A 20,739-nucleotide genomic window follows, 5' to 3' on the forward strand; every position below is an offset into this window, starting at 1 on the left:
ACCTATCTTCAGAATCACAGAATTGTTGGTGGGTAAGAGCTGAAAAAGCAATGGCTTCTGAGGGTGAGGGTAGGGTGTTCCTTCAAGATTTTTCTTTTATTTCTGTTGATCTTTTGATCTTTTTGCCTTCTGGCAGCTGATTCAAAGCTTTTTTAAAAAAAATTAATAGAATTAAGTCCTGTCCAAATCCAGAATGCTTAATACAAAAGGATCCATTGGATTTGGCAAAGGAAGTTTAGCTGAGGAAATGCCAAGACTAATATTTGGAGAGTGATGCATTGGGGGGAATTTGCTACATGTAGGCATACCTGTTGTATATCTACCTGAGCTTGGAAAGACTTGATTTCAGCATCTCTAGGAGACAATAGTTTGAGGCGATCGCCCTCGTGCATTTTTAAAAATAATTTATTTTATTTTTATAAAAACAATCCATTTTCCATTAATCAGTGTGTCGTCTGGGTACAAATATTTTGTGCCAATATTAAAATATACAATCATACTCATTATTTAATCTCATCTTAGCTTAATTTCCAATACCTTAAGTGTCTAATATTACGGTATAACAATCTCATTGTAATGTATTTAACTCTATGAGTTATATTGACTATTAATACATTTTCTATACTTTAGATAACTTCTTTTACTATTAATTCTTATGTCTATTCTCTAATCACTGGTAAAAAGATTCCCAAATTGTATCATAATCGGTTTGTTCTCTCTCTCTGATAGCCAGTGTCAATCTGTTCATTTCTACACATTATAATATTTTCCTAATCACATTCTCCTCTGTAGGGATCTCTTCACTTTTCCAATTTTGTTCAAATACAATTCTAGCTGCTGTCATAACATGAATAATCAAATATACATTTTCTTTACTATAATTTTCTGGTAAAATCCCCAGCAAAACATTGTTGTATCATCTTTCCCAGCCAAGTATGTATTTTAGCCCAATATTTTTTTGCTTCTGTACAGGTTCACCACATACGAGCCCGGTGTCTGAAATCTATTCCAACAACCAACCTTAGACAAGGCTTATAGTGTCAGCCTGAACCTCAACAGTTGCAGTCATCCCACTGATCCCAGAAAAAAAATAAAAACATTCAGGCCATTACTTTGGCTTTAACCCAGAAGAAATCTACTGTTTCCCTCTACGATGGGTTTTTTTTTTCCAGCCTCACTGTGAAACTACCAGTTGTACATTGGTTTCCAACCCAACTGCTAGCCCAGCCTGACCCTACTTAGCTTCAGAGGCCCACAAGGTTGACCGATTCCCTGGTGGGAATCCATTCTGGTTGCTGTATATCCTATTAGAAAATTCCCAATGGAAGAGCTGTTTGACCAAGAGAAAGCTGGGCCGACATTCCTAGGGATGCCACAACTGCAAATCACAGCATTGTGAAAGGGTTTGTCTAGTACAGGGGTGTCCAAACTTGGGAACTTTAAGACTTGTGGACTTCAACTCCCAGAATTCCCCAGCTCTGGGAGTTGAAGTCCACAAGTCTTAAAGTTCCCAAGTTTGGACACCCCTGGTCTAGTAAATCTCTTGATTGTGCTGTGATTCTGGTCACCAGTGTGGGTACCAGGCAGACAGTGCATATCCCCTAAGAGGCATCTATAGGAAAGTATTAAAATGCAAGCATACAAGTTAAAAAATGATACAGGTGGAATTATTATTAGGAATAAACTCTAACAGAGAAAATTATTTTGTACGAAAATATAAAGTTGGGATTGCTGAAATGCCAACCGGAGAACCCATCAGAGAAAGCAAATAAGCAAGGAAAGGAGGAAGGTTGGGGAGGGAAAGGAAGAAAGGGAGGGGAATTAAGTGTAGGAGAGAGGGTAAGAAGGAGGAGAAAGGAAGAGGGGGGAAGATAGGGGAAGAAGGAAGAAGATAGAAAGAAAGATAGGGGAAGAAGAAAGAAGGAAGGAGAGGAGGAAAGAAGAAGGCAGAGAAGGGAGGTTGAGAAGAGAGAAAGGAGCAAGGTTGTTGCACAATAAGATGGAGGCATGGGGTGGCAAGAAAGTGACCCAAACTGTATTCTATATATTTGTAAGAAAATAATGATAAAGATTAATGATGAATAGATAAATGTTCAAAGTAAAAAAAAACAACAGCATCTTGCTTCCCTTGTCATTCATACCTGGAATGGCTGCCATTTGTCAATCCCAGAAGCCAGGATTTTTCTGACAGAACAATCAACCCATGGAACAGAAGTTGTGGGAACTTCATCAATGGAAGCTTTCAAGAAGAGACCGGATTGCCATTTGTCAGAAATGGGGTAGGGTCTCCTGCTTGGCCGGGGGATGGGGTGGACTAGATGACCTACAAGGTCCCTTCCAACTCTCTTAATACTGTTAATCTTATTTGCGGGCCTAGTGACAAGGTACGTTCTCCAGAAACCTCAGAAGTGTACCATGTGCTTATCCTGGTTCATGAATCCTATTTTGATGATTCGCACACTTATCACAGATGGCCAGTGGGAAGATTTTCATGCACAGTGTCAAAAATTAGCCAAAACTTAGCTCTACAGACTAGCTATCACAAAAAGTGTGGGTGCGTGGGTGTTCTTTGGGAATGCAAGCGGGCAAGCTTTAAAGATGGACTGACATTTGTCAGAAATGGTGTAGGGTCTCCTACTTGAGCGGGAGGGAGGGTTTGGACTAGATGACCTATAAGGTACCTTCCAACTCTGTTAATCTGTTAAATGTATGGACTTCAACTCCCAGAACGCCCCAGTCAGCCTATGGGAGTTGAAGTACACCTATCTTAACATTGTTGAGATTTGAAAAATCACAGCTTTAATTCATTGATGGGCGGGGAGGGGGGTTTCCTCTTAAAGCCAAAGGATTTCTGAGTGTACTTTTTGAATAAAAGAGGATCCTGTGTTTAAAAAGATCCAAATACTGCTGTGATAAAAGACAGGGACACTTTTTTTAAAAAATGGCACTTTGGCTGAAAATCACAAGCTGCCCTTTTTTGAAGGAAAAGCAATCTTAAATTGCAGCAAATCCAAATGCTGGTCCTTAAAATAAATGCCAGTATTATTATTATTTTTACAAAAATAATTTTTAGTATAAATGCACCTGTGCCCAGAAGTAAATGTATAAGAAATATACTTAATAAGTACAGATTAAATTGTAAGCAGAGGATTGGAAGAGGCAACGCCATTTCTGCGCACTTTAGAGCCAGTTCATCTTTGCTCTCCTTGCCGTCCTCCCGGAAGCAGCTTTAGGCGTTTGCTCCCGAAAAATCAGGTCGTTTGGATGGCCCTCAGGGGTCCCCTTTATTACCTAAGGTCCAATGAATTGAGTTTTTTCTTTTTATTTTCTTGATCGGGGCGAAAAAGTTGCTTTGCCCCGTGTGAGGCTCGAACTCACGACCTTCAGATTATGAGACTGACGCGCTGCCTACTGCGCTAACGAGGCGCATGAAAAAGCGGGCAGAAAATCCCCTCATCAAGAGGAAAACTCTGCTGAGGCGACGTCCTTCCTAGTTTCTTAATTAAAAAGAAAAAAAGGGGGGGGGATTTTAAGTATGAAGGAAGAAAACAAAGTTTCTCCTCCGTAGAGAAATTATTTTGCATCGGTAAGAAACAACCCCGGACTGAACGGATGGAAGGGAGGCAAGATTTCCGCCTCCCCCCCCCCGCCGTCCCAACAAGCCGTTCCCACGTTTTTCCACCGCCTCGGGAGAAAAAAAATCCAATGGCAGGACTGCGGGTGGGCAAAGCTTGCGGATTCTGCCCAGGTCTAGACCATCCTGGGGACCTCTGGAGCCGGACCGACGAGGCAACGAAGGAGGGGAATCTGGCTACCTCGGCTGGGTTTTGATAGGCAAGCCAGGGGTCGACCGAGGGCTACTACGAGGAGCAAATAATAGGCAGCACATTTTTAAATGCCCGCTACAGGGCAGCAGTGAGAGGACTTCAGCGCTCTGCTGCCCTCTAATGGTCAGCCCAGATATAGCAGCTTTTGCGAAAGAGGGCCAGCGCAGCCGGAGGAGGAAGGGGGGAGAAGTGGGGGAAGAAGAAGAGGAGGAGGAGGAAGAGAAGAAGATGAAGAAGAAGAAGAAAAGGGGAGGGGGAGGAGAAGAGGAGAAGGGGGGAGAAGGACAAGAGAAGGAGGAGGAGGGGGAGGAGAAGGAAAAAGAGAAGAGGAGGAGGAGGAGGGAAGGGGGAGGATAAGAAGAAGAGGAGGAGGAGGGGAGGAGAAGGAGGAGAAGAATGATGATTTATTAAACCTGTATCCTGCCAGTCCCAGCAATTCTGGGTAACTCACAACCAATAATTAAATAAATTACAGTAAAATCAGTAGAAGACAAAATGTGGCATTTTTAATGCTTCCCTCCCCTTTTTTTATTATGGTTATAAATCTTAGTACCTGGAATTGTTTCATCCTTTGATATTTGCATAATAGGTTTAGAAATGGTTAAATAGGGATGTATAAATAGCTTAGAATATTGAGACTAGAAAAGGGAAGGGAAAATATTCTGTTGATGCTTATTACAGCTTTGGAAGGCAATACTGCAAGGATGGGATTATTTAGTTTTTCTATCCAAATTTGAGGATAAGATTGGACGGCAAGGTGGAGAACCGCAACTTACATCAAAATGATTGTTATAGACTAGAGCAGTGATGGTGAACCTATGGCACGCGTGCCACAGGTGGCACGCGGAGCCATTTGTCAGGGCACGCGAGGCGCTGCCCTGTCAGCTGGCCAGCGCGCATGTGCGCGCTGGCCAGCTGAGTTCACCCTTTTTTAAAGCCATTTTCCCCTTCCCCAGGCTCCAGAGCCTTTATAGGAGCATGGGGAGGGTGAAAAGAGCCCCCCCTGCCCCCCCCCCAGAGGCCCTCCGGAGGCTTCATGAGCTTCCCTGAAGCCTCCGGAGCACAAAAAACCAGCCCTACGGGCAAACTGGAGGTTCGGTAACGGACTTCCGGTTTGCTCAGAGGTTCATTTTGACTGCTCCGGAGGCTTCAGGGAAGCATCCTGAAGGTCCCTGAAGCCTCCAGAGGGCTTCCGGGGGGCGGGGAAGGCTGTTTTTGCCCTCCCCAGGCTCCTATAAAGCCTCTGGAGCCTGGGAGGGCAAAAAAAGCATGCAAAAAATGGGGGGAGCGCCTGTAGTGCGTGCATGCACACGGGGGGGGGGGTGTCGCGCATTGCATTATGGGTGTGGCACGCCCACACACTCCCCCCCCCTGCGCTCCTCCCACTTATGGCACGTGAGCAAAAAAAGGTTCGCCATCGCTGGACTAGAGGTACCAATCTGAAAGCTCATTTCTCAATAAAGTCTCCCTTGCATTGTTCATAAGGATTTGTGTCTGTATGTTTGTGTGTCAGTGTCTGTGTGTGTATACAGGTAGTCCTCGACTTATGACCAATCACTTAGCAACTGTTCGATGTTGCAAACGACCCCAAAAAACAGTGCTCATGTCCTGAATTCAAAATTCTGACAGTCAGGTCCGCTTTGTAATCATGTGACCGACCTTAAGACATTTGGAAATTTGCAGCATCCTGCAGTGACATGATTGCATTTTATGACAGTGTCTGAAATTTGATTACATTTGATCATTAGGATGCTCCAACAGTCGTGAGCGTAAAAACGCTTTCAGTGTTATTGTAACTTGGAATAGTCACTAAATGAACTGTTGTAAGTTGAGGACTACCTATATAGATTAAACCAAAGATATCTGTTCAGGGGCAGCCTGCCTCACCCTCTCAAGTCTTCAACTGTTTTATATTTTTATTCTTTTAAAAAAATATTAGTGTACCACTTCCAAAGAAGTAACAGTGATTAAAAAAAGACTTTATTCTCTGTTCCCTAAAGTTTTTCAAATGGTGATGAATTAAAAGTCTTTGGAACAGAACTATATACACCCCCAGAAATGTTGACACATTTATTTATTTGCAAAATTATTGGCCATCCATCTCACCACAGGGTAACTTTGGGCAGCTTGCAATCTGGAAAAAGATAAAAACTATACAAAACCTCAAAGAGATAAATAAAATACAGACAAGATCCAATGGAGAAACGGTGATGGCACCACAGCTGGCAAAAACAGGTATAAGAAGGGCCAGATGTTAAGGTGATCTTCAAACGAAGTGGCTCATCCTTCCGATGGTAAAAACACTCCAGTGTGAACTGCATGAGCGACAATGAAAGGCTCAGTTCCTGTTCCCATGTTCTCTTGGCAAGCTAAACCCTTTGTCTGAAATGGCACAGAGTCTCCTGCTTGAGCAGCGGGTTGGACTAGAAGACCTCCAAGGTCCCTTCCAGCTCTGTTAAAATACAGATGGGATAAACAGAACCGAAAAACTGAAGAAGCTCTTCAGTGCAGCCACATGGCGTTACGTCGGACAGTCCATGTGATGAAAGCAGCCTTGGAGTTTCTGGAACCATTTTCTTTCAAACTCCACGGTGGATACAGTCAGGATGGATGGGAAGGCTGCAGCAGAGAAGCACTTCACTTCTTCCTGAGCTTCTCCTTTCAGCTTTTCCGGGACAAGATCTTCTCCCATAACCTACGAGGAAATGTGTGTACATGAAGCAGAAATATCAGCTTAAAAAACCATTCAGAAAGGAACCAAGCTGTAACTTCACACAAAAACAAAAAAAAATAATCAGATTCGTGGCCCTAACCTTAATACCTATATATACATCACGTACTTTCAAATGTACGTTTGCTTTCCAAGTAAAGCATACAGAATTTTGTGTGATTAATATTGTTTAATACAGTACATCATCTAACTAACTTTTGTGTGATTAATATTGTTTAATACAGTATGAGGAATACTGTAACTAAACTAATACACTACATTGTCACGTTCAATGCCATTTTAATGATTATTTTGCCATTTTAATGATTATTTTGCAGTTATTTTTTATAAGAGTCTCAGGGGAAAAAATACTTTACGTATACTTTGTTACCTCTGACCAAAAATATTTCTCCCATCTCACATCAAATTGAGACAGAGTTGGACATTTGCAGTTATTTTTTTTTTTAAAAAGCAGGATTAATATATAGCTACTAGTAGATTTCTAATTTGGTTAATGCTAACTGGAAGGTAAAGGTAAAGGTTCCCCTTGCACATATGTGCTAGTCGTTCCTGACTCTAGGGGGCAGTGCTCATCTCCGTTTCAAAGCCGAAGAGCCAGCGCTGTCGGAAGACGTCTCCATGGTCATGTGTCCGGCATGATTAAATGCCGTAGGTGCACGGAATGCTGTTACCTTCCCACCAAAGGTGGTCCCTATCTTTCTATTTGCATTTGTACATACTTTCGAACTGCTAGGTTGGCAGAAGCTGGGACAAGTAACGGGAGCTCACTCCGTTACACGGGGCTAGGGATTCGAACCGCTGAACTGCTGACCTTTCTGGTCAACAAACTCAACATCTTAGCCACTGAGCCACCGCATCCCAGCTAACTGGAAAGGATGGTTCAATTCATGCAATCCTTAAGCATGAAAAAAATCTGATCTTGTTAAAGATTTATATAGGATAGGGTTGAAGAGGCAGCATATTTGTTTATGTTAATGATCAGGGATGGTTTAACACAGCGCAGGAACATCCCAAGCAAGCAAAGTTTAAACATCTTTCCCATATTAACCCTAATCTGGACTGGCTGAGCTCCCTTTCGACTTACAAGAATTCACTTAATGACTTTTTCCTAGCTGAAAAATGGAACTTACGATCCAGATCCAAAGATTCAACAGTATGAAGTCCTCCATGGTCATGACAGGGTTTATAGCCATTGGCCGTGTCTGATGCTCACATGACTGCATTTTACGATGGTTTTGCCAAAAGTCAGAAACCTACTTCTGGTTTTCAGCAAAACTGCATCTTAATGAACAATGGGTTTGCACTTACGACCACGGCGTCCATTTAATAACCTGCAGTTTAGTGACTTACAATCACCACAAAAAAATATCATCCAAACATAAGAATGATGGTTTTCGTGGTGATCATAAGGCCAATTGCCAGGGTCATTAAGTGAGTGCCACGGTCATAAGTACGAACCCACAATTCTACAATCATTACGACTTACAACCCTTACGGGAAGGTTCCATTATAGTTGTAACTCAAGGACTACTTGTATTTAAGCAGAGAGAGAGGACATTTTAATGGCCCCTGTAATTACAGAATTCCTGCATTGAGGGAGGGGAATGGAGTAGATGACCTCTAGAATACCTTGTAACCCTAAGTCTAAAATTCTACCCATATTCTGACATTTCTGAACAGGCTTAAATTGCTGTCACCATCACCTCTTATTCTTCTTTAGGGCTAATAGGAAAATAATAATAAAGCAGCTATCTGCAAATTATTGGATTTTATTTCTTCACGATTCCTACTTAACGGAGAACGTTTGCACAACCCTTGCTGAATTGTGACTGACCTCAGTCATCAAGGACAAGGTATCTGCCTCTAATTCAAAAAATCTAATTTTGTCTTCGATTTCCCGTTGCATTTTCAGGTTATTCTCTAAAGCAAAAGAAGACTGAGTCAACTGCGTCAGCTGAAACAAAAGCCTGGAAACAGAAGAGAAAAACGAAGAGTTTAAAATCAGCACACGACAATAGTTTAAAGTCACTCTTGTTTTTGTTCATGGGATCTTTTCCCATCAAAGAGGTAAAAATGTTTTCAAACTGAGCCATTTGTTTATAAATGAACCAGCTGAGTGAATCTTTGAAATGGCATTTGGGAGTTGAAGTCCACACATCTTAAAAGTTGCCACGGTGGAAAAACATTGGCTTAGACCAGGGGTGTCCAAACTTGGGAACTTTTAAGACTTGTGGACTTCAACTCCCAGAATTCTGGGAGTTGAAGTCCACAAGTCTTAAAGTTCCCAAGTTTGGACACCCCTGGCTTAGACCAACATCCAAACTGCCTTGATGTGCAAAACTGTGCCATGGAATAAATCACAATTTTTGATAAGGTTGTCAGTGCAACATTCCAATTTGCACACCAGAAGGTTATGGCTGGATTTCCAGGAGGTTGTAAAATCTGGCTCTTCCCCTCACAATGGGGTGTGCATGTTGCAGGAACTCTGATGGGGAGGTAACTTGTTGGATCAGCTGATAATATGATTTTTAGTCTTGACCCAGGTTCTTTTTAATAGGTCTGTAAAACTGGCTTGATTAGTATCCCTAGCCAGCTTTGCAATAAACTAGCATTCTGTACCGACTTAACATTTGACCTCCACAACGAATTGTTCTTTCAATGAGGAAGCTGATCATAGGTCTCTTGTGAGAACGCAAAGAGTAGAGCGCCTTATCGCCAGAATTGGAATTGGAACTTTCACTGCTAAACAACACGATCATTAAGTGAGCTGTACACCGTTTTATGACTTTTGCTATCACTGCAATTCTTAAGCGGATCAGCACAACTGTTAAGTGAATCTGACTTCCTATTCTGACCGAGGCTTCCCAAGAGCATGAAGCAAACTCCTGGCCCCAACAAAAAAACCACTTTTATTAACTGACTGTGAATTCTGCTCATTTACCTCCAGCAGTGTCTTTCAAGGGAGGATTTACAGTCACAGACCTTATCTGGCTTGGAGAGCTGCCAGGCCGATATCTGCAAAACTTGGCAAGGAGCCTTGGAGAGTCACGAACCAATTAAGCGAACTAATTGCCTCCTGCAAACTCCACTCCCCTTTCGCTCCTCTCTTATTTCCTCTGGGAGGGGCCATTCATCGTCCACCTGTGGCTTTACTCCCAAGTCGACCCCTGTTCTTTAGCTGTTCCCTTTGTCTGGCAACTCTGCGCATGCGCACACTGGGAACAGGCTCCAGCTGTTGGTCTGCCTCACTGATGTCTGACTCTGAAGGCATCTGATAACTGGCATATGGCTCTGGCCCCCTCCCTGCCTCTGACACAGAGCCCTCATCAGAGCCTTCCCCAGACTCCAGGACTGGCCCATGTTCCTCCCCAACCTCCTCACTCTCCGAATCTGCTGCCAGCTCTGCTGGCGGGCCACAACACTTCCTCCTTGACTTTGTTGGTCAAAACTCCCCAGGGAAGATTGCAAATCATGTGACCACAGGATCCGCAAACAATGTAAATACAGGTGATCCTGGGGCACAATTGAGCCCAACATTTCTATTGTTAAGTGAGACATTTCCTAAGTAAGTTTTCCCCATTTTGTTGCCCCAGTTGTTAAGTGAATCACTGCAGATGATACGATAGTAACCCAGAATCTGACTTCCCCCATTGACTTTGCTTGTCAGAAGGTCACACAAGAGGATCACATAACCCTGGGATACTGCAACTGTCATAAATATGAGTCAGTTGCCAAGAGGTGTGGATTTCGATCCTGTGACCATGGGGATGCTACAACGGTGGCGTGAAAAATGGTCATGTCGTTTTTTTCAGTGTCGTTAACTTTTGAATGGTCACTAAATGAAATGTTGTAAATTGAGGACCATGCCCGTTGCCGTGTCCAAAAGTCTGATCACCTGACCACAGGGAAACTACAACGGCCGTAAGTCACTTTTTCCACCACTGTTGCAACTTTGAATTGTTCTTAGATGAATGGTTGGTAAGTTGAGGCCTACCTATTCTTTATATGCAGATAAGGATATTTAAAGGTTGTTGTATGTGTACCTGGCTCTAACAAAGGAGGCACACGCATAGACACACATGTCTTTCAATCGTCTCTCCCCTAAGGGAGCTCTCTTCATTGTGGGTTGTGGCCCTGAATTTCCCAGGGCACAAACAGGCCTCTGAACACTTTGCAATTCCACACAACGTCCAAAGCTGTCGTTGGTGTGGATGGTACATGACAAAGGATCATCCTTCCTCAGGCCCTGTGTCTGATGACATCCAACGCTGACTTCTTTGGGTGATACCCTGAGGCAGCTGCCTGCAATTAAGCCATCGCTTTGCCACAGATGGGCTTTGGTTGATGAAGACAAAGAGACTGGAAATTGCAACAAACTCAGGTAAGTTTCAGCCAGCAAATTCCAAGTTTGCGGATGAAACGGATGCAACGAGATCAATTTTTGCAAGCACCCGATTACGTTCTCAATGTCCTCCAGAAGGCGATAAATGGCGTATTGCAGATTAAGTACAACTGTCATATGGTCGGTATTCGTTGCCCCGTTTTTCTAGATACAAAGAAAAAAAGAGTAAAGGGAGAAAAAAAGTTATTTTAATGTGGGTTTTTCTTAATTTCATTAATTAAGGTATTTGAGTTCAACTCCCAGTATTCCCCAGCTAGCCTAAGCTGACTGGCGAATTCTGGGAATTGAAGTCCAGCCCTCCTAGACCAGGGGTGTCCAAACTTGGGAACTTTAAGACTTGTGGACTTCAACTCCCAGAATTCCCCAGCCAGCCGGCTGGGGAATTCTGGGAGTTGAAGTCCACAAGTCTTAAAGTTCCCAAGTTTGGACACCCCTGTCCTAGACAGAGAGGTGCAGTGGTTAGAATGCAGCACTGCAGGGCTAATTCACTGCTCACTCCAATTCAATCCTGACCTGCTCAAGGTTGACTCAGCCTTCCATCCTTCCCAGGTCAGTAAAATGAAGAACCAGATTGTTGGGGGCAAGATGCTGCCTCTGTAAACCATTTAGGGAGTGCTATCAACGCCCTGTGAAGTGGTATATAAGTCTAAATGCTATTGCTATCTTAAAGTGGCCAAGCTTGAAAAATGCAGTGCCAACGTTTTCTTAAACCTAACCTCTGGAAATGACAAAATATACTTTCCCCTATAAAACAAGTCCACAATTTACTGAAATGGCAAGCTAAATTTTCCCCCAAGAATTTCTCCAGTGTACAATTGGGTCCAGAAGCATTCCTGAAAACAGAGATTAAGCTTAATGCTAGCACTTACTTGACAGTACACTAATTTCTTTTATATATTTATTTAAATTTATTTGCCGCCCATTTTGCTGCAAGTTTTTTTTTAATTAAAAAGAAACTTAAAAAAGAATCGAACAGGGCATGACAGACATGAAAAGAATGAACCCCAGATATAGTGACATGTATATGTTGAGGATCCAAGCTAATCTATAAAGAGAAAAATCACTTAGAAAAATACCAACCAGGTTTTCTGCAATTCTCAGGGCTTCCTCATGTTTCCCCAGATGAGCTAAACAGCGGGCCTGGCTCTCTTTTAAATCTCTTCTCATGGCAATATTACTGGAAGGTACCAGGGCGAGGCAACTGGAATATTCCTGAAGGGCCTTCTGAAATTAGATTTACCAAATTTTAGTGTAACTCCAAATGCATGCATGGGTTGCGAATTGTGCCGAATTATTTAACAGCAGGTGACAACTGTATGTATGTATGTATGTATGTATGTATGTATGTATGTATGTATCTATCTATCTATCTATCTATCTATCTATCTATCTATCATCTATCTATCTATCTATCATCTATCTATCTATCTATCATCTATCTATCTATCTATATATCTAACTATCTATCATCTATCTATCTATCTATCTATCATCTATCTATCTATCTATCTATCTATCATCTATCTATCATCTATCTATCTATCTATCATCTATCTATCTATCTATCTATCTATCTATCTATCATCTATCTATCTATCTATCTATCTATCTATCTATCTATCTATCTATCTATCTATCTATCTCTATCATCTATTTATCCATCCATCCATTCATCCATCCATCTATGCAAAGTTGAAAGAAAAGTAACCAGACAGATTGTTTCATGAATATATAGAATAATCGTGCTGAATCTGGATTGTGATGGACTATGACTGATGGATTTTCAACATGTTAGCTGCAATTTTGGAAGACGCCAATTTTACAAGGCTGGTTTATGAATGCACCATGAAAATACCTGAAATTCTTGTTTCTTATAGGCCAGATCTCCTCTGAACTTTTTTATGTTGATCCTTTCAAGATCGTCCTGGCAGTTTACCTGTTCACAAAACCACTGTCAAGAGGAAGAGGAGGCATTACTACACTTTGTGGCACTTCTACAAACGAATATCAGTATCATACAGTATAAAAGCTGCACCAAAGTTTAGATAGTCCCTCTTAAACACGCAGGGATGCTTTATTATTAGTTCCTACAATTCCCCCCCCCCCCAAAGAGTTTGATTGGAACCTCCCTGAATTCAAGGGATGTACCAGAATGACCATACAAGAACTTCCAACTTGGCAAAACAACCACAGAGTTCTTCCCTTCTATCCCACTTCTTCCTTCCACCATCAAGAAAGAGAAAGACTTTGAGTGGAATTTAACTTCTAGTGAGGCCATTGAAAAGACTGTCAGAGGTTAGAACCCAGAGAGGAGACCACCAAGAGACCACATGTTTGATTAATCAAAAGACAATTTGATATAGTGGCTATGAGTAGCTGGATTAGAAATCATGATGCGGTGAGATCTAGTCCTCCCTGAGGTCCAAAAGCTGGTTGGGTGACTTTGGGCAGTCCCTATCTTTCATCCCACCCCACAAGGTTGTTATAGGAGGAAAAACAGGAGACAGGACTGTTAGGAGTGTTTACACATACACACCCACTATAAAAATGGCAGGATAATAATATAATAATACCAATGCAACATCCAAGACTTAATAATTTTCAATAAGAAAGAAAAAAATGTTTGGCTAGTGGATACTGCGATTCCTAGAGGCAGCAGAAGAGAAGAGAAAGAACCAGAGAAGGTAACAAAACACAAGGACCTGCAAACAGAAGTAGAACAACCATGACAGAAGAAAGCAAAGATAAACAAGTCTATATAGAATAGAATATAAAGATGTAATATTATTGGATGATTTCAAGATGTAATAAAATATCATAATATAAATTTATTTCAAATTTAATATGCCTTATGTTGAAAGGATGTAATAATAGCTAGGCTTAATGGATATTTACTAATTATAACAATTTGTATACATGTATATTAGATTGATGATACTAATAATGGGGAAAAACATGGAATTGGAAATTATTAGAGAATGTTATTAATGCCAAAATGATAGAATGACTTAGAATAGGAGGAAGCATAATAACAATGTATACAAAGATATCTTGATTGTCAATATGTGAATTTTGATAAAATTCAAGTGAGGACCACGGAAAGGACACAGAAAGACTTTGTAACCAATCGATACACTGTGTGTAGTTGAAGAGGCTTTTATGTTATATGTGTTGTGTGTTTGTGTTTGTCTGAAAATATTTTTTTTATTAAAAAAAAAAAAAGAAGAAGAAAGCAAAGATAGTGTCAATAGCAATAGGGGCCTTTAGGTGCAATCTCAGAAACACTGGAGCATCACTTGAATACCATCGGCATTGACAAAATCACCATCCGTCAATTGCCAAAGGCAGCTTCACTTGGAACAGTTCCTGCAAATGACACCTTTAATATTGTCAAACAACGTCAACCTATTCCAGGTTTTGGGGAAGGGGCTGGATAGACAAAACTGACAAAGCCAGTCTTAGCTGACTGTGCAATCAATCAAATAACAACAACAACAACAACAACAACAACAACAGAAAAGGCACCCTGAAAAACCCCGCAGCAACTCTCCCTTTTAGATGGCTGGGATTGAGAGCATCCCTGTCCTGGTGGTCTCCTTTCCAGACACTGACCTCCGAACAGCCTGCTTTGATCTCAACATTGTGATCAATGACAACAGCATTGGATCCCAGCTTGTTCAGATTTGCAAGGATCGGGACGATCATCTAAGTGGGTGACGTCCCCCGAAACACTAAATTAAACCCAGCCATATCTGTCCTCCGTTTCTGCAGAGTAGCAGAAGAACAGCTTGCCCCAGAGCATGTGCAGAGTGCAATGTCCTTCCTCCAACACGTGGGTCTGGAGGCACGAAAGTCAATGAACCTGCCACCCCCACCACCCCTTCACCTCGGGCTCGCAGCACCGGGCGCTGTAAGGGGAAGCAAGGGGGCCGCCAGCCCTGGACGCCACGCCGCCCTCCTCATCTTCGAAGACCGACTCCTCGAAGGCAAAAGGGAGAAGCGCCATCCTCGGCGCCGGTGAGCGACAACCTCCGGAGGCTTCGCTGCTAGAGCGGTTTCCTCGCGAATCGTAGATGACGCCCACAATCACGGCTAGATCGTCCCCAGTCAAACGATGCTGCCCTAGACTTAGAAAATTCAATCACCCGCTGCTTCGAGTTTTCGGGTTCGCTTTAGAAGTTCTTTCTTAGAAGAGAGAGCTATTCAAACAGATCACTTTGGGAAGCGGTTGTGTTTAGGGTTAGGGCTAGAGTTAGGGTCCTACATGGCTGAGCCAGTTACAAATTCATACAATACAATACAATAGCAGTTGGAAGGGACCTTGGAGATCTTCTAGTTCAACCCCCTGCCTAGGCAGGAAACCCTATAACGTTCCAGACAAATGGCTAGTCTGGTCCACTAATTTTGTCACTTTGTCAAAGAATGCAATAAGATTAGTCTGGCATGATCTGTTTTTGACAAACCCATGTTGGCTTTTGGCTATTTGTTTGCTTCTAGGTGTTCGCTAATTCGTTGCTTATCTTTTCCAGAATCTTTCCTGGTATTGAGGTCAGGCTGATAGGTCTGTAGTTTCCTGGATCTGTTTTTTTTCCCTTTTTTGAAGATGGGAACCACATCAGCTCTTTTCCAGGCCTCATGCAACCTGTTAACATACAGCTCTTTTCACTGCACTTCAAATGATTCAGGGGAGCCGGTTTATATAGCTAACTGTGCTAAAAATTTAATTCAATGTTCCTTGAGGTAAGAATTCCCCAGCCAGCATGTTTAGTTCAGTTCACACCCCAAGCTGACTAAAACGTGACTGGGTGAAAGACAGTAGTCTCCCATCCTATAGAACTGAAGAAGCTTCTTGGAGGAGAAGCGAAACGTCTTCAAAGAAAAACCAGAAAATCCAGTTGCCCCTTGAAGAAAAAAAGCACCTTGGGGACAACCAGACCCTGGATGACTGAGAATCTCCATAGACATTTAGCTAAGCATCAGAGCTGAAGAAGCTTCTTGGATAAGAAGCCAAACATCTTCAGAGAAAAACCAAAAAGTCCAGTTGCCTCTTGAAAAAAAAAGCACCTTTGGGATTTCCATCCTATAGTTCCTGCTTTTTCTTGATCAGTATTTATGTGAAATCATTGCTGGTCTGGAGACCCTAAAGCAGTTTTTCAGCTTGACCACATTTAAGATAGGTGGATTTCAACTCTCAGAATTCCCCAGCCTATTCCATTCATATAAAATTGTACTTCTCTTATTGTAGAGGGCTTGAAAATCATTGCATAACTATAGTTCCTTTTCCTTTTCTTGCACCTTTCCCTTTTTTTCTTGCTTTTCTTTAGATGCGTCTTTTATTTCATGTAAATCAGGGGTGTCCAAACTTGGCAACTTTAAGACTTGTGGACTTCAACTCCCAGAAGTCCACAAGTCTTAAAGTTCCCAAGTTTGGACACCCCTGATGTAAATTTATAATAAGTATAAATACATATATTTATACACCCAAAATGCAGTCAGGTGACCATGGGGAGTGGCCATCATAACTTCAAATCTGGGTTGTAGGTACCCTTTTCGAGGACTGCTGTAACTTCAACAATCGCTAAGTGATGGTCATAAGCAATGGTGAAATTCATTTTTTTTACTACTGGTTCTGTGGACTTGGCTTGGTGGGCGTGACAGGGGAAGGATACTGCAAAATCCAGTGACGTGCGGTGAGGGTTATGGCTGGGGAGGCTGGTGACGTCATCAGGAAGGCGGGGAATGGGACCACGTGTGCAGACCACGTGGTCTCGTTCTCCGCCTTCCTGAGTGAACATTAAGGGGACCGTGGCGTAGCATTACTTCCTCCACCGGCACCAGTCCCTTTCACCCCACTCAAGCCTTGCCGCCTGCAGCCACCGCCCGCCCTCGCTGCTCCTTTCGTTGCTTGCCCGCCCGCCTCTAAGGCACGCCAAAGCCTCCTTCGTCCCCCCTCAGCGCGCGCCCTTTTTATTTCCCGCGACACACACCCCCGTCCAGCCGCACCTGGGAGGTGCGGAGGCAGAAATGTTGTCGGCGCCTCCGGATGACGAACCAGTCGCTTGCTTTCGTCATCGGGAGGCCAACAACATTTCTGCCTCCGCGTCTCCCGGGCGCGGATGGACGAAGGTAGCCAGAATGGCGCCGAAGCAGTCTGGCGAGTGAGCGAGCGAGGCAGCAAGATCTTCAGTCACTCGTCCACCGGACTGCCTCGGCGCCATTCTGGCTACCTTCGTCCATCCGCGCCCGGGAGATGCGGAAGCAGTCCGGTGGACGAGTGACCGAAGATCTCGCTGCCTCGCTCGCTGCCTCGCTCGCTCGCTCGCCGGACTGCTTCGGTGCCATTCTGGCTACCTTCGTCCATCCGTGCCCGGGAGACGTGGAGGCAGAAATGTTGTCGGCCTCCCGATGACGAAAGCAAGCGACTGGTTCGTCATCCGGAGGCGCCGACAACATTTCTGCCTCCGCACCTCCCAGGCGCGGCCGGACGGATGTATATAATATTATATATATAGTATATAATATTATATACTATTATTCCATGAAGAGAGGTGAGGCCCTGCCTCCCTTGCCTCTACTGACCGCACGTCACTGGCAAAATCTCCATTCCCTCCCCACTCCTGTGGCCAGCCAGAGGTGGTATTTGCCAGTTCTCCAAACTACTCAACATTTCCACTACTGGTTCTCCAGAACCTGCTAAACATCACCCCGGATCATAACTATATTCTGAAGCTGACCCTTCTAAAATTTGGAGAAAACACAGCTGCCAATATTTGATACTGAAACCCCTAAAACAAATCCTCCCAATTAGATTAATGCACACTGGGGGGAAAGCTTCACTCAAAAATAACTCTAAGAGAGAGTGGGAGCAACTGTGTTGCATATAGAATTAATTCCATTCCCTCAGTTTGATAAAAGCCAGTTCAACTAGTTGCAGAAATTAACTCACTTGAGCTAGTAACTGGAAAGGAAGGTGGATTAAGCAACAATGAATTGCATGAAATACAGGGATGATTTAGCAATACGCTAAAGCCCAAATAGCAGGAAATACTGTATTTTACAATTTCCCACGCTGGATCTCTGTTTTTTTTAAAAAAAAAACCCTCTTGTACGAATCTGTTAGTTTTTGTTTTTGTTTTACTCAATCTCTTTTTTTATTCAATCTCTGCTGTAAATCTCGTTTCAAGACTGCACGGCTGACTGAGGATCTCTGCTAAGGATGATCCTTGAGTGAGCCATGAATTTCCACTGTGTGCGGCTTGGGAGCATGGCATTTAGAAACTCTTCATTGCACCCTTTAGTTGCAATTACAATCAATGAGACTACTATAGGTAGTCCTCGGCTTACAGCAGTTCCTTTAGTGACCGCTCAAAGTTACAACAGCATTGAAAAAAGCGGGTTACGACCGTTTTTCACACTTATGACCGTTGCAGCATCCCCGCGGTCACATGATTGAAATTCAGATGCTTGGCAACTGACTCGTATTTATGACAGTTGTAGTGTCCCTGGGTTTGTAATCCTCGTTTGTGACTTTCCGACAAGCTAAGTCAGGGGTGTTCAAACTTGGGAACTTTAAGACTTGTGGACTTCAACTCCCAGAAGTTCACAAGTCTTAAAGTTCCCAAGTTTGGACACCCCTGAGCTAAGTCAATGGGGAAAGCCAGATTTTCTTAACAGCCGGGTTATTAACTTTAGCAACTGCAGTGATTCAGTTAGCAACTGTGGCAAGAAAGGTGGTAAAATGGGGCAAAATTCACTTAACAACTTACTCACTTAGCAACCAAAATGTTGGGTTCAATTGTGGTTGTCGGGTAGAGGTGGTTAATGACTTTTAAATGACTTTTTTTTGGCACAATTGAGAGAATCGCTGCAGTTGATAACTGAATTACATGGTCATTAAGCAAACCCAGTTTCCACTTTGCTTGTTGGAAGCAGCTGGAAAGGATGTAAATGGTAATCACAAGACTCAGTGACTCTGCAACTATCGCCAAGACCTAAAGGTAAAGGTTCCCCTCGCACGTATGTGCTAGTTCAGCGATGGCAAACCTTTTTTGGCTCACGTGCCATAAGCGGGGGGAGCGCAGCGGGGTCGCGCGTGGGCGTGCCGCACCCATAATGCAATGCGCAATCTCCCAGTGCACATGCACGCATGACAGGCACTTCCCCATTTTTTGCATGCTTTTTTCACCCTCCCCAGGCTCCAGAGGCTTTATAGGAGGGTGAAAACAGCCCCCCCCCGACCCCCCGAGAGGCTTCAGGGAAGTTCCAAAAGCCTCCGGTGGGCCTCCGGGAGATGGGGAGGTGTTTTCGCCCTCCCTAGGTTCCTATAAAGCCTCTGAAGCCTGGGGAGGGCGAAAAATGGCTTTAAAAAAAGCTGAACTCAGCTGGCCAGTGCGCACCCTGACAAATGGCTCTGCGTGCAGGCGTGCCATAGGTTTGCCATCCCAGTGCTAGTTGTTCCCGACTCTATGGGGCGGTACTCATCTTCGTTTCAAAGCTAAAGAGACAGCGCTGTCCAAAGAGGTCTCCGTGGTCGTGTAGCCGGAATGACTAAACGCCAAAGGCGCATAGAACGCTGTTACTTTCCCACCGAAGGTGGTTCCTATTTTTCTACTTGCATTTTTACGTGCTTTCGAACTGCTAGGTTGGCAGAAGATGGGCCAAGTAATGGGAGCTCAGTCCGTTACGCGGCGCTAGGGATTTGAACCACCAAACTGCCTACCTTTTTGATTGACAAGCATAACTACCAGTGGTGGGTTTTGGATCCCGTTTCAACCGGTACGGTCGGAACAGGCCCGGCGTCGTCTTCATGGACGCACACAGTGCACACGGACACACATCTTGCCATCCAGGCCACTTCCGCAATGCTCCAGCTGCTTGGCGGAGCGTTGCGCAGGCACTGCATGCACCATGCGTGTGCGCAGAAGTGCCAAAGACTTTAAAGACAGGTAAGGAGCGCAGGCGGGTGGGTGGACCCACTGGAGTACCGGAGCGGTACACGGTGCTCCGGGCAGGGACCGGTAAGCCTGTACCGGGGCGTATTGCCTGCAACCCACCACTGGTAACTACCTATTGGCTGACAAATTTTGATCATGTGACCCTGAGGATGTAGGAACAGTTGTTAGATGCAAGGACTGGTCATTAGTCACATTTCCAGTGCCATTGTAACTTTGAAGTCGCCAAGCCAATGGTTGTAACTCAAGGACTACCTGGTATTACAATCTTTGGGCATTAAGTTAATCGAAAGGACTAATTCCCCTTTGCGTTGTTTGTCAGTTTTACCGTCTACAAATCTGCAAGTCCAGACTTAGTAAAGCCAGCTGAATTGCTTATGGAGTCTATGCTAAATTATGGCCAGAGCTCACATGGTAATTTAGGCAGCAGCGGTTGCTAGTTCTTGCATGACAAAAGCAACACAATGGCGCCTTTTCTTTTTATAGGTGGTGATGCACAGAAAAAGGAACAAGGTGGGTGTGCTACAATACTTCAAATTTTGCTTCTGTCAACCTGCCTCTGCTTTCCCTCTCTCCCTACAGGTATCTCTATATCTATCTATCTATCTATCTATCTATCTATCTATCTATCTATCTATCTATCTATCTATCATCTATCTAAGATTCTGATTATCTCTGGGGGTGGGGGGGTGGGGAAACATTCTGGAACCAAGGACCAGCCAGGGAGGTGCCTTACTGACATCCTGTTAAAGAGAGACTTGACCCACCAAGATTAGCTGTCAACCTGCTAAACTGGTTTCAATCCCAAGGTTGCGTTTAACACCTCCT

At 43.6% G+C, this 20,739-nt stretch overlaps 1 protein-coding gene across 1 annotated transcript; it reads right to left on the reverse strand.

Annotated features, from left to right (window-relative positions):
* Positions 1 to 5,886: 5,886 nt before the first annotated feature.
* On the reverse strand, positions 5,887 to 15,000 carry LOC309392293 (uncharacterized protein C8orf76-like). Its single transcript, XM_081953363.1, has 6 exons — positions 14,847 to 15,000; positions 12,816 to 12,911; positions 12,041 to 12,184; positions 10,602 to 11,104; positions 8,393 to 8,525; positions 5,887 to 6,522 (listed from the first exon to the last, which is right to left on the reverse strand). Exons 1-6 carry the CDS (start codon positions 14,964 to 14,966, stop codon positions 6,349 to 6,351), a joined length of 1,170 nt encoding a protein of 389 aa, XP_081809489.1. The 5' UTR covers positions 14,967 to 15,000; the 3' UTR covers positions 5,887 to 6,348.
* Positions 15,001 to 20,739: the final 5,739 nt, after the last annotated feature.

The sequence above is a fragment of the Natrix helvetica genome (genome assembly GCF_964273705.1).
Source record: "Natrix helvetica genome assembly, chromosome: 4".
NCBI lineage: Eukaryota > Metazoa > Chordata > Lepidosauria > Squamata > Natricidae > Natrix > Natrix helvetica.